Genomic DNA, 17410 nt, shown 5'->3' with positions numbered 1-17410 from the left:
GAGGTTGTAGTGAGATAAGATCATACCACTGCACTACAGCCTGGGTGACAAGGCAAGACTCTGTCTCAAAAAAAAAAAAAAAGTGGTTGACGGCCAGGCATGGTGGCTCATGCCTGTCATCTCAGCACTTTGGGAGGCCAAGGCAGGTGGGTCACTTGAGCCCAAGAGTTCAAGACCAACCTGGGCAACATGGCGAAACCCTACGTCTACAAAAAAAATACAACAATTAGCTGGGCATGATGGTGTGTGCCTGTGGTCCGAACTACTCAGGAGGCTGAGGTGGGAAGATTACCTGAGCCTGGGGAGGTCGAGGCTGCAGTGACCCATGATAACACCACTGCAATCCAACCTGGATGACAGAGTGAGACTCTGTCTAAAAAAAAAAGTGGTTGCTGTTATTCTTAGTGTTTGGGAAGATTATAAAGTACCGCATTGTAATCAAACCTTCATCCCTAAAACAAAAATTTAACCAGTAATCAGTTTGTTCTGATTGGAGATGGTTGTACAGTACACATAAGTTTCAGGGAATATCAAGTTCATTTGTAATCAGCTACTCCCCATGACCTCAGAGCAGGCACATGGTTCCATCACACATAGAAATACAGCCCACAGAGTTGAGAGTTGGAAGACAAACAAAGAAACCTCATAGAGGTATGGTGGGAGATATGATAAGATCCTCTTTGGCCAAGCTGTGGGCTTCAATGAGTTGGATATGTTCCCCATTCTGTACTAAAAATTTAAGTTCATTTTTTCCTAAACCCCTAAGTAATATTTATAATTAATAAATAAAACCATTTTCAGGCTGGGCGCAGTGGCTCACACCTGTAATTCCAGCACTACAGGAGGCCGAGGTGGGCAGATTGCTTGACTCCAGGAGTCTGAGACCAGCCTGGGCAACATAGCGAAACCCTGTCTCTATAAAATTGAATTAAATTAAACTAAGATAAAACCATTTTTGACCTTTAACCAGTGACACGACTAGAGAAATAGGAAAGAAGAAAGGAAAATGCACTGGGAAATAAAAAACCAACAGTTTATTGAGCAACTACAATGTGTGGCAGATATTTTTAGTTTGTTATTTTCTGATCCCTAAAGTACGTATTTTCAGTATTTTCTAAATAAGGAAAAGGCTAAATTAATATGCTCAAAGCCAGTAATGTGATCAAAAAGTTGATAAGGTGCTCTTCCCACTGATCAAAACTGTCTCTGATGGCATGGCATGGTGGCTCACGTCTGTAATCCCAGCACTTTGGGAGGCTGAGGCAGGCAGATCACTTGAGTTCAGGAGTTCAAGACCAGCCTGGACAACATGGCAAAACTCCGTCTCTACTAAAAATACAAAAATTAGCCAGGCATGGTGGCACGCACCTGTAATCCCACCTACTCAGGAGGCTGAGGCACAAGAATTGCATGAACCCAGGAGGTGGAAGTTGCAGTGAGCCGAGAATGTGCTACTGCGCTCCAGCCTGGATGACAGAGGGAGACTCCGTCTCAAAAAAAAACAAAAATCTGTCTCCGGTAACTCTAGTCTATAAAATTTAAAAAGTTGTCACATACAAGTGACATTTAACTAGTTTTATAAATTCCTCATTCTAACTGCTAACAAACTGGTGGCTACGTGAGTATGGAAACAGATACACATCACATTAAGATTATTGCGTGCACTCCTTAAATATCTGTTTTAAAACAAAACTAAAGTAATGCTTGTATGTGCTACTGCGCTTGCTGAAAAGGCCTAGAAGTAATAATAACAAGCACACAGCTAACAGCCATTTGTGGTTTCCATATACCATTCTCTACTAAAAGGAACCAGGACTCAGAGAAATGACTGATCCTAGGGCTGAGGCATGGAAAGCACAGGACGAGCCTGGAATACCTTCTTGTGCCAGAAAGTAAGGAACTACTAAAAGGAATCATAGGGAAAAATGAATCAACTTGATCAGGTTCCCACTGGCCAAATCAGGGGCATTTTGAAAATCAAAATAATTGATACCACTTTACTATAACCCAGTGAATACAATAAGAATTCATCAGTTTGTATGTATACATATATAAATATATGAATAAATTTTGAAATAGAAGACAAGGGAAAGCTCTTCTTTACAGACTAATGCCAGTTAATAAGTATAGAAAAAATGGTACCATCTCAAAGCATCGTGCTACAAATTACTTATTAATTACAAGAAAAAGAACAGCAACTTTTCAGAGGAAAACATGGTAGATGCCACATTAAGTGATTAAAGCTAACAACATCAGTATGGGTTAAACAACCTCATGCACCTCCAGATATGATGCACCTGGAAGGACACAACATAATTTCATGCTGCAAAAAATGTATAATCTGAATCTAATTTGGGGAAACATTAGGCAACTGCAAATTGAGAAACATTCTACTATTAAAGAATATACTTGTACTCTTAAAAAAAAAATCATGGTCAAGAAATACAAAGAAAGTCTGAGGGATCATTTCACATTAAAGGAAATTAGAGAGACAAGACAGCTAAATGCATTTTTAGGGATTTCTCCTGACAGGGAGGAAAAATAAAGCTTAGAGTATATTTTATAAATATATTATTGGGACAGTTGTTGAACTGTGACTATGTGTTATTTGAATGAGTTCATAGTATTGTATCCATGTTTTTTCTTTTTTCTTTTTTTTTTTTGAAACAGAGTCTTGCTCTGTTGCCCAGGCTGGAGTTCAGTGGCGTGATCTCAGCTCACCGCAACCTCTGCCTCCCAGGCTCAAGCGAATCTCGTGCCACAGCCCCCTGAGTAGCTGGGACTACAGGCGTGTGCTACCATGCCTGGCTGATTTTTGTATTTTTAGTAGAGAGGGGGTTTCACCATGTTGTCCAGGCTGGTCTCAAACTCCTGACCGCAAGCCATCCACTCGCCTCAGCCTCCCAAAGTGCTGGGATTACAGGCATGAGATACCACGCCCAACCCTATTAAGTTTCTTGAGTTTTACAACTACTACGGTTAAGCAAAAGAATATCATTGTTTCTACAATTACACACTGAAATATTTAGGGATAAAGAAGCATAACAACTCCACCTTTGCTCTCAGATAGTTAAGAAAAAAATATATACAGATATAAATATATGTAGAGGAAAAATGATAAAGCAAATGGGCAAAATGTCAACAATTGGTAAATCTAGGTAGAAGGTATAAGGGAGTTCCTTGTATTATTCTTAGAATTTTTTCCTGTTTGTTTGTAACTACCTAACAGGTTCTAATTGAAAAAGAAATTCAGGCCAGGTGCAATGGTCCATGCCTGTAATCTCAGCACTTTGGGAGGCAGAGGCAGGTGGATTACCTGAGGTCAGGAGTTCGAGACCAGCCTGGCCAACATGGTGAAACCCTGTCTTTACTAAAAATACAAAAATAAGCCGGGTGTGGTGGTGAGCACCTGTAATCCCAGCTACCTGGGAGGCTGAGGCAGGAGAATCACTTGAACCTGGGAGGCGGAGGTTGCAGTGAGCTGAGATCATGCCACTGCACTGCAGCCTGGGTGACAAGAGCCAAACTCTGTCTCAAAAAAAAAAGAAAAGAAAAAAGAAAATATGAACAAGTTAATCACCTGCAATGCTACTACTCCGACAATTTTTCTCTATCCATTTTTCTGTATTGCTTCTCATTGTCCTTATTTATGGGCATGCATACAGTTGTAATCATTATATAGAAACAATTTTTACTTCTAATTTGACTTCTTATATCACTTAGGATCTTCAAATAGTACCCACTGGGTTAAACTTTCAAGCTAACTTAGTTTTCCACTAAAAAGAAAATGGGAATAATCCAAATATGCCTCAACCAAAGAATGGGTAAGCAACTAACACTTCCATACTATGGAATATTATTGAGCAATAAAAGGGGCAAATTACTGATACACACAATAATGTGGATGAATTTCTAAATGTGTAATATTAAATGAAAGAAGCCAGACTCAAAGGCTTTTTGATTCCATTCACATGACACTCTGCAAAAAGGAATACTACAGGGGTGGAAAACAGATCAGTGGTTGCCAGAGGCCAGAAGAGAAGGAGAAGGGTTGACTGCACAGGTGCACAAGGAACTTTTTTGGGCAATAAAACTATTTTATATCTTGATTATGGTGGTAGTAATATGACTGTGTGTTTATCAAAACTTGTGGAAATACAATACAAAGAATGAATTTTACTGTATGTAAATTATACCTTAATTTTAAAAAAAGAAATACAAACAAAGTTGTGCTTTAAAATGGGGTTTTATTTAACAGAATATAGAATACAAACCTATTCTCAGACTGCAGCACAAAAGCTCCTCTCTTACATAAAATGAATAGGATGTTATAATACAAAGTTGATATTCATGTTCAAAACTGGTCTAAATTAAAGTTTAATTGTGAATCAAATGTAGTTGTTCACAGCTCTTAAGTGTGACCTCTCCTCTTCACTGTTCACAGCCTGTGTTGCAACACTAAACATTTCTCCTCCACACTCCTACCAACAGCTTCCTAAGCATTCCTGGCCTCTGGTCTCTCCACCACCAGCTCAGAGTAATGCCAGACTGATCTACCTAATGTGTAATATAGTCACATGATCTTTTGCTAATGAGTACCTTTCCATATTCTATAGGATAAATTCCAAACTCCTAAGCATTGCATCTGAATCATTTCAAAACCACAATCCCACTTTGTCCCTCTACCCAGGCACACACAAAATAATCTACTCTGTACCCACACAGCACAACCACTTGTCAAACCTTTTTGTATTTTCAAATTTCTATACCTATGTACAGACTTGGAATGCCCTTCCCCTATACTTCTGCTGGGCAATCCTAGTCATCTCAGCTCAAATTTACTTTCTTCATAATAATTTCTCCCTCTGAGCTTCTACAGCATTTTGAAAAAAGTATGTTGCCTTCCCCATATATTTAGAGGAACATACAAGACTCTGTCTCAAAAAAGAAAAAAACCCCACAAAAACTTAAGATTCAATACCTTTTACTCCCATTCAATAAACATATGAGAGATTCTAGGAACAAGAGATGTAAGTCACAGTCTTAGGCCTCAAGGAGTTCATATAATAAGGGGAATTAAAAACTGAATACAGTGCAACCAAACCAACTAGATAGTACCCAAAAACATACAAAGTGCTGTGGATATTCAAAAAGAGATGGTATTTGAGACGGGCTTTAAATTATAAGTTTTACAACAGAAATTATATTCTGGGCAGAGAAAGAGGAGAGGACAAGAGATCTAAGAGCTTACAGAAGAATAAAATAGACTCAATAAAAGAAGTGTGTCTCCATGTATACATATGTAACAAACCTGCAAGTTGTGCACATGTACCCTACAACTTAAAGTATAATAATAAAACAAAAAGAAGTGTTTCTCATATCCTTTGTTGGAGAAACAAAAAAGTGTGAATAAATGATTAAATAATTACCAAGAATTTCAAAAGAAAAAAGGGAGCCAATTAATGTCAAAAGCTACAGCAAGGTTAAAGAGAGTAAATAGAAAATAAAGACAAGGTTATTCAATTTCATTTAGATCCTGGTGGCCTTATCTGACACTGACCTCGGTGGTGAGGTAAAAAATTAGACTGTGAGGTATTCTGGCTTGGAAAAATAAAGGTGGCTCAACATAAAACGCTCATCATGAACAACAACAATTAAGGCAAGGAGAAAAAGAGATCTAAGGGAAGACCTGAACATGTATGCTGACAGAGGGAAAGGAGTCAATGGAAAGATAACCAAGTTACAGAAAGTGACTGGAAACAAAAGCATGGAACAAGGAAAGCTGAGCCTTTGACAGGAGGGGCGCTTTTTTCCTCTGGGGAGGAACACTTCTCTGAGAGATGAGCAAGGGAGTTGAGGGATCCTGAGTGGGATGGGAAAGAAAGTGCCTGCAAATTGAGGAGCATGGGCAGTTGAAGGAGAGGAAGAAATTCAGCAAGAGACAAAAAGAATTCTAGCAGCAACGAGGGCTTATTAGCTGGACTCGGAAATACAAATTTGCAAAGATCCAATCAGCACATTTAGTGACTCCCTAAACCACCGCAGCCCGGAAGGCCATGAGGAGACCTGCCTAAATAACCCAGGTTGCTAGGGCGGAGACCCATACCCAGCCAGCTCAGGCTTCTAGTTCAGGACTCTCGTGACTATCCTGGGTCCTTTTTTCAACAGAATTCTCCTAAAGTTGGTTAAATTTAAAACCTGATGGCCACTTTTAAAGCCATGTTCTTAAAACAACGTAATGAGATACTTTTCCTTAAATACTAAGACAATAAAATATTTAAGAAATTTTTACATGTAAAACATCATCAACTGTGAAAAGTCAGAAGGATTAATTGACACACAAAACTCAGAATGTCACTCACCTGGCGGCTTCCGGAAAACCCATCTTGTAGAGTGTTACAACCACAGCTCCTCCAATGCCTAAATTGTGCTGCAGAGCCACCTTTGCACCAGGAACTTGCCTCTTTCCGGCTTCCCCTCTCAGCTGCCAGCAGAGTTCTGCACACTGAGCAAGACCTAACAAATCGAACACAGAGCACTGAGTCTGTTGGATTAGAAAGCTGCTTCCACCAGCTTTCTCAAGCCAGAAAAGGGATGTTTGTGACTTTAAATTAAAGCATTTGATTAAGCCGAGGCCACGTTTTTGTAAATAGTAACTTCTCTTAAAACACTGAAGGGTTTTGCAGCTAGTTATTTTCTAAATTTCTTTCCTGCACTCTTTCAACTTACTCAACCTGTCGTTTTCTGGCATGTTGAAAGAGAAAACACCGAATCTACAATTCTCTAGTCCAGGGAAAATGGCATAAAAATAATTTAATTTTACCATTTTTAATGTATTAAAAGAAAATAAACAAGGATTTGGAAGTTCACATTCCCTAAAAAGGTTAGCTGGTATGGGAAATTTTTCCTATTATTTTCCTCGAAGTAGTTCCCAACAGGAATGAGTTGTTTCCCAGACCTATTCACAGCTACTCACAAGAAAAGTTCTGGATTCACAAGGATAACATTCTGTCCCCTGAATAATAAAATCAAAGATGTTTAGAGCTGAAAGGAACTTACTGATGTAAACACTGAGGAACAGAAAGGTTAATCTGTGAATGGTTACAATGCAGGCTAATTCCAGAGGTAAGGTTAGAACCCAGGACTCCAGATGTATATTTGTTTGCCTTTCTATCGGACCAGCTATTGAAGGAGAGCTGGGTTAAGAATGTTCTATCAGGGCCAGGCGCGGTGGCTCACGCCTGTAATCCCAGCACTTTGGCAGGCCGAGGCGGGTGGATCACGAGGTCAGGAGATCGAGACCATCCTGGCTAACACGGTGAAACCCTGTCTCTACTAAAAACACACACACACACACACAAAATTAGCCAGGCGTGGTGGCGGGCGCCTCTAGTCCCAACTACTCGGGCGGCTGAGGCAGGAGAATGGCGTGAACCCGGGAGGCAGAGCTTGCAGTGATCCCAGATCGGGCCACTGCACTCCAGCCTGGGCGATAGAGCAAGACTCCGTCTCAAAAAAAAAAAAAAAAAAAAAAAGAAGTGTTCTATCAGGACAGACTGGTCTGCAGGTCTACTACTTACAGTGCCTATTCTTCCATGCACATCCCCAGCCACAACTTCCAATTCCTGAGTACCTGTGACAATTTCCTGTATAAACCCCAACTTCCCCAAGAAATTTAACTGCTGCTTTTCATTTCTAAGCAGTGTCTATATATTTACAGACCATGTATCTTAAACACTATTTTAAAATAGGTAGCTCCCAGCGTGGACAACATAGCAAGACCTAATCTCTACTAAAAATGAATTTATTTTATTTATTTATTTTTGAGACGGAGTCTTGCTCTGTTGCCCAGGATAGAGTGCAGTAGCACGATCTTGGCTCACCGCAACCTCCCCTCCCAGGTTCCAGCGATTCTCCTGCCTCAGCCTGCCGAGTAGCCGGGACTCCAGGCATGCGCCACCACTCCCAGCTAATTTTTCATTTTTTTATTTTTTAGTAGAGACGGGGTTTCACCATATGTGCCAGGCTGGTCTTGAACTCCTGACCTCATGATCTGCCCACCTTGGCCTCCCCAAGTGCTGGGATTACAGGCGCAAGCCACCGCACCCGGCCTAAAAATAAAATTTTTTTAAATCAGCCAGGCATGGGGACACATGTCTGTAGGCCTAGCTACTCAAGAGGCTGAGGAAGGAGGATGGTCTGAGCCCAGGAAGTCAAGGCTGCAGTGAGCTATAATCATGCCACTGCACTCCAGCAGGGCGAGGTTATAGGGCGAGACCCTGTCTCAAAAAAAAAGGTAGTTCCACACCTGGTAATAACTTTTTGAATTGTGAACATTTTAGAAATTAATGAGGAAGGTCAAACTGAAATGACTCTATTATACCCAAACTTGGGGACAATCAGTTTTACTGGAAATCTGCCTTTATAAATGAATATGTAAAACAAAAAAGACAAAAAAAAATTCAAACTGGTCTTAGATACACTGCTAGTTGTCTTCACAAAAGAACGGACGCAATTTACAACTATTTGAGAAAATACTCGATCTCGCCATTGATAAAAATCAAATAGATACCATTTTACGCCAATCAAATTGATAAGAATATTTAAAAATGGGAATAATCAATGCAAGCGAAACTACGGCAAGATAGCCACCTCTATACAGAACTGGTCAAAGTTTAAACCAGGACAACCTTTTTGGAAAGCAATGTACAAAGTTATGAAGAGTCTTTAAAATGCCTTCAAAACCATTCCATGGAAATAATCAAATAAATGTAGGGAAAGTTTTACACACAAAGCTATCTGTTCATCATATTGTTATAACAGTGAAAAACTAGATAATCTAGAATTGAAATAACTGGGGAATGGTTATGTAGAGAGGGGCAAAGGGAGCAAATTCTCCTTGGCCCACTGAAGGTTCCTGAAAAATCAACTTGCAAAAGTCAGATTAATTAGAGAAAGGGTATACAAATTTATTTAACATGTATACATAGGAGCATTGGGAATAAAGACCCAAAGATACAGGGGAAGTTGTCCATTTTATGCTTAGGTTCAACAAAGTATGGAACAGCCATGTAGAAATATGACTGGACAAAAAGCATATGATCTAATGCTAATAGACTGAGTGGGGAAACCCAGCCAGGCCTGTCCATCTAGGTTCTTCTTGGCCTCTCTGAGCATGCATTCCTTCCTTCTGGGCATGGGGCAGGAACCTTTCTGGAATGGGGGTCTTATGACCTACAGTCAAACAAGATAGGTCAGATAATTTCTTTATGGCCAGTTTTTACACAGAAAGGTGAAGGAAGTTATAGTAGTATTCTAGGTATTATGACTGGCTTTGGGGAAAAGGGGTTAGGGTTTTCATGATCTGCCTTGAGGAAGAGGGATTCTAGTTTCTATGGCTGGCCTTGGTGGGGAGAATGGGAGTGAGAGACAGGAGGCCAGGAGAAGGCCTAACAGTGATGTAAATTAAAAGCTAGACATAAATAGAAAAAGCAAGCTGTTTTTCCTCTCTACTCAACATACTCACAGCACACTTCTGTGACCAGATGTCGGGAAGGTGAGGGCTTCCCCCAGATACCAAATCGATTCTTTTACAGACACCAATGAGGTATGCTGTAATTCATTTCAATTCTAACACTATTTACCTAGAGATAGTGTCAGATCCCATGGGTTGAGGGCTGAGTCCCACCAGGCTGTTCATACTTCAGATGCCAAATGCAAGTCCAGGCCACTTGTACTTCCAACCAACTGGTTACAAACCATCTTGCTGCAAACATTTCCTAACAAGATGTTGGTCAACCTTTTTACATGAAAGTAACTGACCTAGGACTCAGCTACATAGATAAGGGTATACAATCTGGTTGCTTCTAAAAATGAACCATTTGAACATGTATCAAGCATTCTACCAAATGTTAAAGATAACAGAGGATTCACAGTGTAATGTAAATGCAAAGTGCTAACAAAGATAAGGATGTTAAGTGCTATGAATAGACATAGAATGGAAAAGCTATAGGGGATAAAATTTTGAGTTATGATCTGAGGTCTTTTCTTCCTTCTCCTTCAACCTATAAACCTTCCTATACTATCAAGACAGCCAAGTACCATAAAGTCATAATTCGGCTTTAGTTTCAAATTAGACATTTAAATGCTTTTCCAAAAACAACATTAAAAAGCATGGTTTTCTACTATCAGAGCCTGAATTTTTGAGGAAGAAAAGCCTTGTTGATCTTCAAACAGCAAAAAGTTTTCACAGACTCAGCATACGCTGAAGAATGTATATTTATAATAGAGCAGTTTTTCTCTCCAAAAGATATAAAATTTGTCACGCACGTCCGTGTGAAGAGACCACCCAACAGGCTTTGTGTGAGCAACAAGGCTGTTTATTTCACCTGGGTGCAGGCGGGCTGAGTCCAAAAAAGGAGTCAGCAAAGGGTGGTGAGATTATCATTAGTTCTTATAGGTTTTGGGAGAGGTGGTGGAGTTAGGAGCAATTTTTTCCGGGCAGGGGGTGGATCTCACAAAGTACATTCTCAGGGGCAGGGAGAATACTACAAAGTACCTTTTTTTATTATTATACTTTAAGTTCTAGGGTCCATGTGCACAATGTGCAGCTTTGTTACATATGTATACATGTGCCATGTTGGTGTGCTGCGCCCATTAACTCGTCATTTACATTAGTATATCTCCTAATGCTATCTCTTCCCCCTTCCCCTACCTGACAACAGGCCCTGGTGTGTGATGTTCCCCACCATGTGTCCAAGTGTTCTCATTGTTCAATTCCCACCTATGAGTGAGAACATGTGGTGTTTGGTTTTCCGTCCTTGTGATAGTTTGCTCAGAATGATGGTTTCCAGCTTCATCCATGTCCCTACAAAGGAGACGAACTCATCCCTTTTTATGGCTGCATAGTATTCCATGGTGTATATGTGCCACATTTTCTTAATCCACTATATCACTGATGGACATGTGGGTTGGTTCCAAGTCTTTGCTATTGTGAATAGTGCCGCAATAAACATATAGGTGCATGTGTCTTTATAGCAGCATGATTTATAATCCTTTGGGTATATACACAGTAATGGGATGGCTGGGTCAAACGCGATTTCTAGTTCTAGATCCCTGAGGAATCGCCACACTGTCTTCCATAATGGTTGAACTAGTTTACAGTCCTACCAACAGTGTAAAAGTGTTCCTATTTCTCCACATCCTCTCTAGCACCTGTTGTTCCCTGACTTTTTAATGATTGCCATTCTAACTGGTGTGAGATGGTATCTCATTGTGGTTTTGATTTGCATTTCTCTGATGGCCAGTGATGATGAGCATTTTTTCATGTGTCTGTTGGCTGCATAAATGTCTTCTTTTGAGGAGTGTCTGTTCATATCCTTCACCCACTTTTTGATGGGGTTGTTTGATTTTTTCTTGTAAATTTGTTTAAGTTCTTTGTAGATTCTTTGTAGATATATATATATATATATATATATATATATGGTACCATGCTGTTTTGGCTACTGTAGCCTTGTAGTATAGTTTGAAGTCAGGTAGCATGATGCCTCCGCTTTGTTCTTTTGGCTTAGGATTGTCTTGGCAATGCGGGCTCTTTTTTGGTTTCATATGAACTTTAAAGTAGTTTTTTCCAATTCTGTGAAGGTCATTGGTAACTTGGTGGGGATGGCACTGAATCTATAAATTACCTTGGGCAGTATGGCCATTTTCACAATATTCATTCTTCCTATCCATGAGCATGGAATGTTCTTCCATTTGTTTGTATCCTCTTTTATTTCGTTGAGCAGTGGTTTGTAGTTCTCCTTGAAGGGGTCCTTCACATCCCTTGTAAGTTGGATTCCTAGGTATTTTATTCTCTTTGAAGCAGTTGTGAATGGGAGTTCACTCATGATTTGGCTGTTTGTCTGTTATTGGTGTATAGGAATGCTTGTGATTTTTGCACATTGATTTTGTACCCTGAGACTTTGCTGAAGTTGCTTATCAGCTTAAGGAGATTTTGGGCTGAGACGATGGGGTTTGCTAAATATACAATCATGTCATCTGCAAACAGAGACAATTTGACTTCCTCTTTTCTGAATTGAATATCCTTTATTTCTTTCTCCTGCCTGATTGCCCTGGCCAGAACTTCCAACACTATGTTGAATAGGAGTGGTGAGAGAGGGCATTCCTGTCTTGTGCCAGTTTTCAAAGGGAATGCTTCCAGTTTTTGCCCATTCAGTATGATATTGGCTGTGGGTTTGTCATAAACAGCTATTATTTTGAGATATGTCCCATCAATACCTAGTTTATTGAGAGTTTTCAGCATGAAGGGCTGTTGAATTTTGTCAAAGGCCTTTTCTGCATCTTTGAGATAATCATGTGGTTTCTGTGTTTGGTTCTGTTTATATGATGGATTATGTTTACTGATTTGCATATGTCAAACCAGCCTTGCATCCCAGGGATGAAGCCAACTTGATCATGATGGATAAGCTTTTTGATGTGTTGCTGGATTTAGTTTGCTAGTATTTTATTGAGAACTTTTGCATCAATGTTCATCAGGGATATTGGTCTAAAATTCTCTTTTTTTGTTGTGTCTCTGCCAGGCTTTGGTATCAGGATGATGCTGGCCTCGTAAATTGAGTTAGTGAGGATTCCCTCTTTTTCTATTGATTGGAATAGTTTCAGAAGGAATGGTACCAGCTCCTCTTTGTGCCCTGGTAGAATTCGGCTGTGAATCTGTCTGGTCCTGGACTTTTTTTGGTTTGTAGGCTATTAATTATTGCCTCAATTTCAGAGCCTGTATTGGTCTATTCAGGGATTCAACTTCTTCCTGGTTTAGTCTTGGGAAAGAATTTCATATCCAGCCAAACTCAGCTTCAAAAGTGAAGGAGAAATAAAATCCTTTACAGATGAGCAAATGCTGAGAGATTTTGTCACCACCAGGCCTGCCTTAGAAGAGCTCCTGAAGGAAGCACTAAACATGGAAAGGAACAACCAGTACAAGCCACTGCAAAAACATGCCAAATTGTAAAGATCATCGATGCTAGGAAGAAACTGCATCAACTAATGAGCAAAATAACCAGCTAACATCATAATGACAGGATCAAATTCACACATAACAATATTAACCTTAAATGTAAATGGGCTAAATGCTCCAATTAAAAGACACAGACTGGCAAATTGGATAAAGAGTCAAGACCCATCAGTGTGCTGTATTCAGGAGACTCATCTAACATGCAAAGACACACATAGGCTCAAAATAAAGGGATGGAGGAAAATCTACCAAGCAAATGGAAAACAAAAAAAAGCAGGGGTTGCAATCCTAGTCTCTGATAAAACAGACTTTAAACCAACAAAGATCAAAAGAGACAAAGAAGGCCATTACATAATGGTAAAGGGATCAATTCAACAAGAAGAGCTAACTATCCTAAATACATATTCACCCAATACAGGAGCACCCAGATTAATAAAGCAAGTCCTTAGAGACCTACAAAGAGACTTAGACTCCCACACAATAATAATGGGAGACTTTAACACCCCACTGTCAACATTAGATCAACAAGACAGAAAGTTAACAAGGATATCCAGGACTTGAACTCAGCTCTGCACCAAGCAGCCCTAATAGACATCTACAGAACTCTCCATCCCAAATCAACAGAATATATATTCTTCTCAGCACCACATCACACTTATTCCAAAACTGACCATGTAGTTGGAAGTAAAGCACTCCTCAGCAAATGTAAAAGAACAGAAATTATAACAAACTGTCTCTCAGATCACAGTGCAATCAAACTAGAACTCAGGATTAAGAAACTCACTCAAAACCGCTCAATTACATGGAAACCGAACAGCCTGCTCCTGAATGACTACTGGGTACACAACGAAATGAAGGCAGAAATAAAGATGTTCTTTAAAACCAATGAGAACAAAGACACAACATACCAGAATCTCTGGGACACATTTAAAGCAGTGTGTAGAGGGAAATTTATAGCACTAAATGGCCACAAGAGAAAGAAGGAAAGGTCTAAAATTGACACCCTAACATCACAATTAAAAGAACTAGAAAAGCAAGAGCAAACACATTCAAAAGCTAGCAGAAGGCAAGAAATAACTAAGATCAGAGCAAAACTGAAGGAGATAGAGACACAAAAAAACCCTTCAAAAAATCAATGAATCCAGGAGCTGGTTTTTTGAAGAGATCAACAAAATTGATAGACAGCTAGCAAGACTAATAAAGAAGAAAAGAGAGAAGAATCAAATAGACGCAATAAAAAATGATAAAGGGGATATCATCACCGATTCCACAGAAATACAAACTACCATCAGAGAATACTATAAACACCTCTACTCAAATAAACTAGAAAATCTAGAAGAAATGGATAAATTCCTGGACACATACAGCTTAGTTTGGCTGGATATGAAATTCTGGGTTGAAAATTCTTTTCTTTAAGAACGTTGAATATTGGCCCCCACTCTCTTCTGGCTTGTAGAGTTTCTGCCAAGAGATCCGCTGTTAGTCTGATGGGCTTCCCTTTGTGGGTAACTCGACCTTTCTCTGTGGCTGCCCTTAATATTTTTTCCTTCATTTCAACTTTAGTGAATCTGACAATTATGTGTCTTGGAATTGCTCTTCTCGAGGAGTATCTTTGTGGCGTTCTCTGTATTTCCTGAATTTGAATGTTGGCCTGCCTAGCTAGGTTGGGGAAGTTCTCCTGGATAATATCCTGAAGAGTGTTTTCCAACTTGGTTCCATTCTCCCCGTCACTTTCAGGTACACCAATCAGACGTAGATTTGGTCTTTTCACATAGTCCCGTATTTCTTGGAAGCTTTGTTCGTTTCTTTTTATTCTTTTTTCTCTTAACTTCTCTTCTCACTTCATTTCATTCATTTGATCTTCAATCACTGATATCCTTTCTTCCACTTGATCAAATCGGCTACTGAAGCTTGTGCATGTGTCACATAGTTCTCGTGCCATGGTTTTCAGCTCCATCAGGTCATTTAAGGTCTTCTCTATGCTGTTTATTCTAGTTAGCCATTTGTCTAATCTTTTTTCAAGGTTTTTAGCTTCTTTGTGATGGGTCTGAACGTCCTCCTTTAGCTCGGAGAAGTTTGTTACTACCGATCGTCTGAAGCCTTCTTCTCTCAACTCGTCAAAGTCATTCTCTGTCCAGCTTTGTTCCATTGCTGGTGAGGAGCTGTGCTCCTTTGGAGGGAAGAGGCGCTCTGATTTTTAGAATTTTCAGCTTTTCTGCTCTGGTTTCTCCCCATCCTTGTGGTTTTATCTACCTTTGGTCTTTGATGATGGTGACATACAGATGGGGTTTTGGTGTGGATGTCCTTTCTGTTTGTTAATTTTCCTTCTAACAGTCAGGACCCTCAGCTGCAGGTCTGTTGGAGTTTGCTGGAGGTCCACTCCAGACCCCGTTTGCCTGGGTATCACCAGCGGAGGCTGCAGAACAGCAAATATTGCAGAATGGCAAATGTTGCTGCCTGATCCTTCCCTTGGACGCATCATCTCAGAGGGGCACCCGGCTGTATGAGGTGTCGGTCAGCCCCTACTGGGGCTACCTACTGGGAGGTGTCTCCCAGTTAGGTTACTCAGGGGTCAGGGACCCACTTGAGGCAGTCTGTTCGTTCTCAGATCTCAAACTCCGTGCTGGGAGAACCACTACTCTCCTCAAAGCTGTCAGAAAGGGACGTTTAAGTCTAAAGAAGTTTCTGATGCCTTTTGTTCAGCTATGCCCTGCCCCCACAGATGGAGTCTACAGAGGCAGGCAGGCCTCGTTGAGCTGCGGTGGGCTCCACCCAGTTCAAGCTTCCCGACTGCTTTGTTTACCTACTCAAGCCTCAGCAATGGCGGACACCCCTCCCCAAGCCTCGCTGCCGCCTTGCAGTTTGATCTCAGACTGCTGTGCTAGCAGCGAGCGAGGCTCCATGGGTGTGGGACCCTCCAAGCCAGGCGTGGGATATAATCTCCTGGTGTGCCGTTTGCTAAGACCGTTGGAAAAGCGCAGTATTAGGGTGGGAGTGTCCCGATTTTCCAGGTACCATCTGTCACGGCTTTCCTTGGCTAGGAAAGGGAATTCCCCGACCCCTTGTACTTCCCGGGTGAGGCAATGCCCTGCCCTGCTTCAGCTCACACTCTGTGGACTGCACCCACTCTCCGACAAGCCCCAGTGAGATGAACCTGGTACCTCAGTTGGAAATGCAGAAATCACCCATCTTCTGCATCACTCAGGCTGGGAGCTGTAGACTGGAGCTGCTCCTATTTGGCCATCTTGGAACCTTCTTAAGGGCGCGGAGGGTATATCGTACAAAGGACATTCACAAGGGCGGGCGAACATCACAAAGTAGATTATCGCAAGGGTGGGGAGGATGTATTGTCACAAAGTCAATTGATCAGTTAGAGTGGGGCAGGAACAGATCACAATGGTGGCATGTCATCAGTTAAGGCAGGAACAGACTATTTTCACTTCTTTTGTGGATCTTCAGCTGCTTCAGGCCATCTGGATGTATACGTGCAGGTCACAGGGGATATGATGGCTTAGCTTGGGCTCAGAGGCCTGACAAAATTATCTATCACATGTAAAATATATTTCAAAAACAAAAGTAAAATACAGTAGTGCCCTCACATCCATGGTTTCACTTTCCAGTTTCAGTTACCCTCAGCCGATTACAGTCTAAAAATATTGAATAGAAAATGCCAGAAATAAACAATTCATAAGTTTTAAGTTGCATGCTGTTCTGAGTAGCATGATAAAATCTCACACCATTCAGCTCCATCCCACCTGGGATGTGAATCATCCCTTTGCCCAGCATATCCAAGTGGTACATCCTACCCACCCATTAGTCAGTTAGTAGCTATCTTTGTTATTAGAACGACTGTGATGGGTACTGCAGTGCTCGTGTTCAAGTCATCCTTAGTTTACTTAGTGATGGCCCCAAAGCGCAAGAGGAGTGAAGTGGCAATTCAGATGTGCATACAAGTGCTTCCTTTAAGTGAAAAGGTGGAAGTTCCTAACTTTAAGGGAAAAAAATGATATGCTGAGGTTGCTAAGATCTACGGTAACAATGAATCTTCTACCCGTGAAATTGTGAAGAAAGAAAAAGGGGCCAGGTGTGGTGACTCATGCCTGTAATCCCAGCTTTTGGGGAGGCCGAGGAGAGAGGACCGCTCGAGCCCAGGACTTTGAGACCAGCCTGCGAAGCATAGGGAGACCCCACCTCTACAAAAGAAAAAATAAAATAAAATTAGCTGGGCGTAATGGTATGCACCTGTGGTCCCAGCTACTTGGGAGACTGAGGCGGGAGGATCACTTGAGCCCAAGAAGTAGAGACTGCAGTGAGCATGTTTGCACCATGTTTGCACTGCACTTCAGCCTGGGCAACAGAGGAAGACTCTACCTCAAAAAAAGAAAATGACAGCTCATG

The 17410-nt window shown here is 40.9% G+C and overlaps 1 protein-coding gene across 5 annotated transcripts in view; it reads right to left on the bottom strand.

Annotated features, from left to right (window-relative positions):
* The window catches only part of SCP2 (sterol carrier protein 2), a 132274-nt gene that overhangs the window by 30466 nt on the left and 84398 nt on the right, over window positions 1–17410 (bottom strand). For all 5 annotated transcript variants that reach the window (XM_058430899.1, XM_032137115.2, XM_032137117.2 and 2 more), the window contains one exon: window positions 6363–6516. In XM_058430899.1, the coding sequence (XP_058286882.1) occupies window positions 6363–6516 (154 nt within the window). The remainder of the gene's footprint in view (window positions 1–6362; window positions 6517–17410) is intronic.

The sequence above is a fragment of the Hylobates moloch genome, unplaced genomic scaffold (assembly GCF_009828535.3).
Source record: "Hylobates moloch isolate HMO894 unplaced genomic scaffold, HMol_V3 SCAFFOLD_18, whole genome shotgun sequence".
Lineage (NCBI taxonomy): Eukaryota > Metazoa > Chordata > Mammalia > Primates > Hylobatidae > Hylobates > Hylobates moloch.
This window is presented reverse-complemented; position numbering and strand designations above follow the sequence as displayed.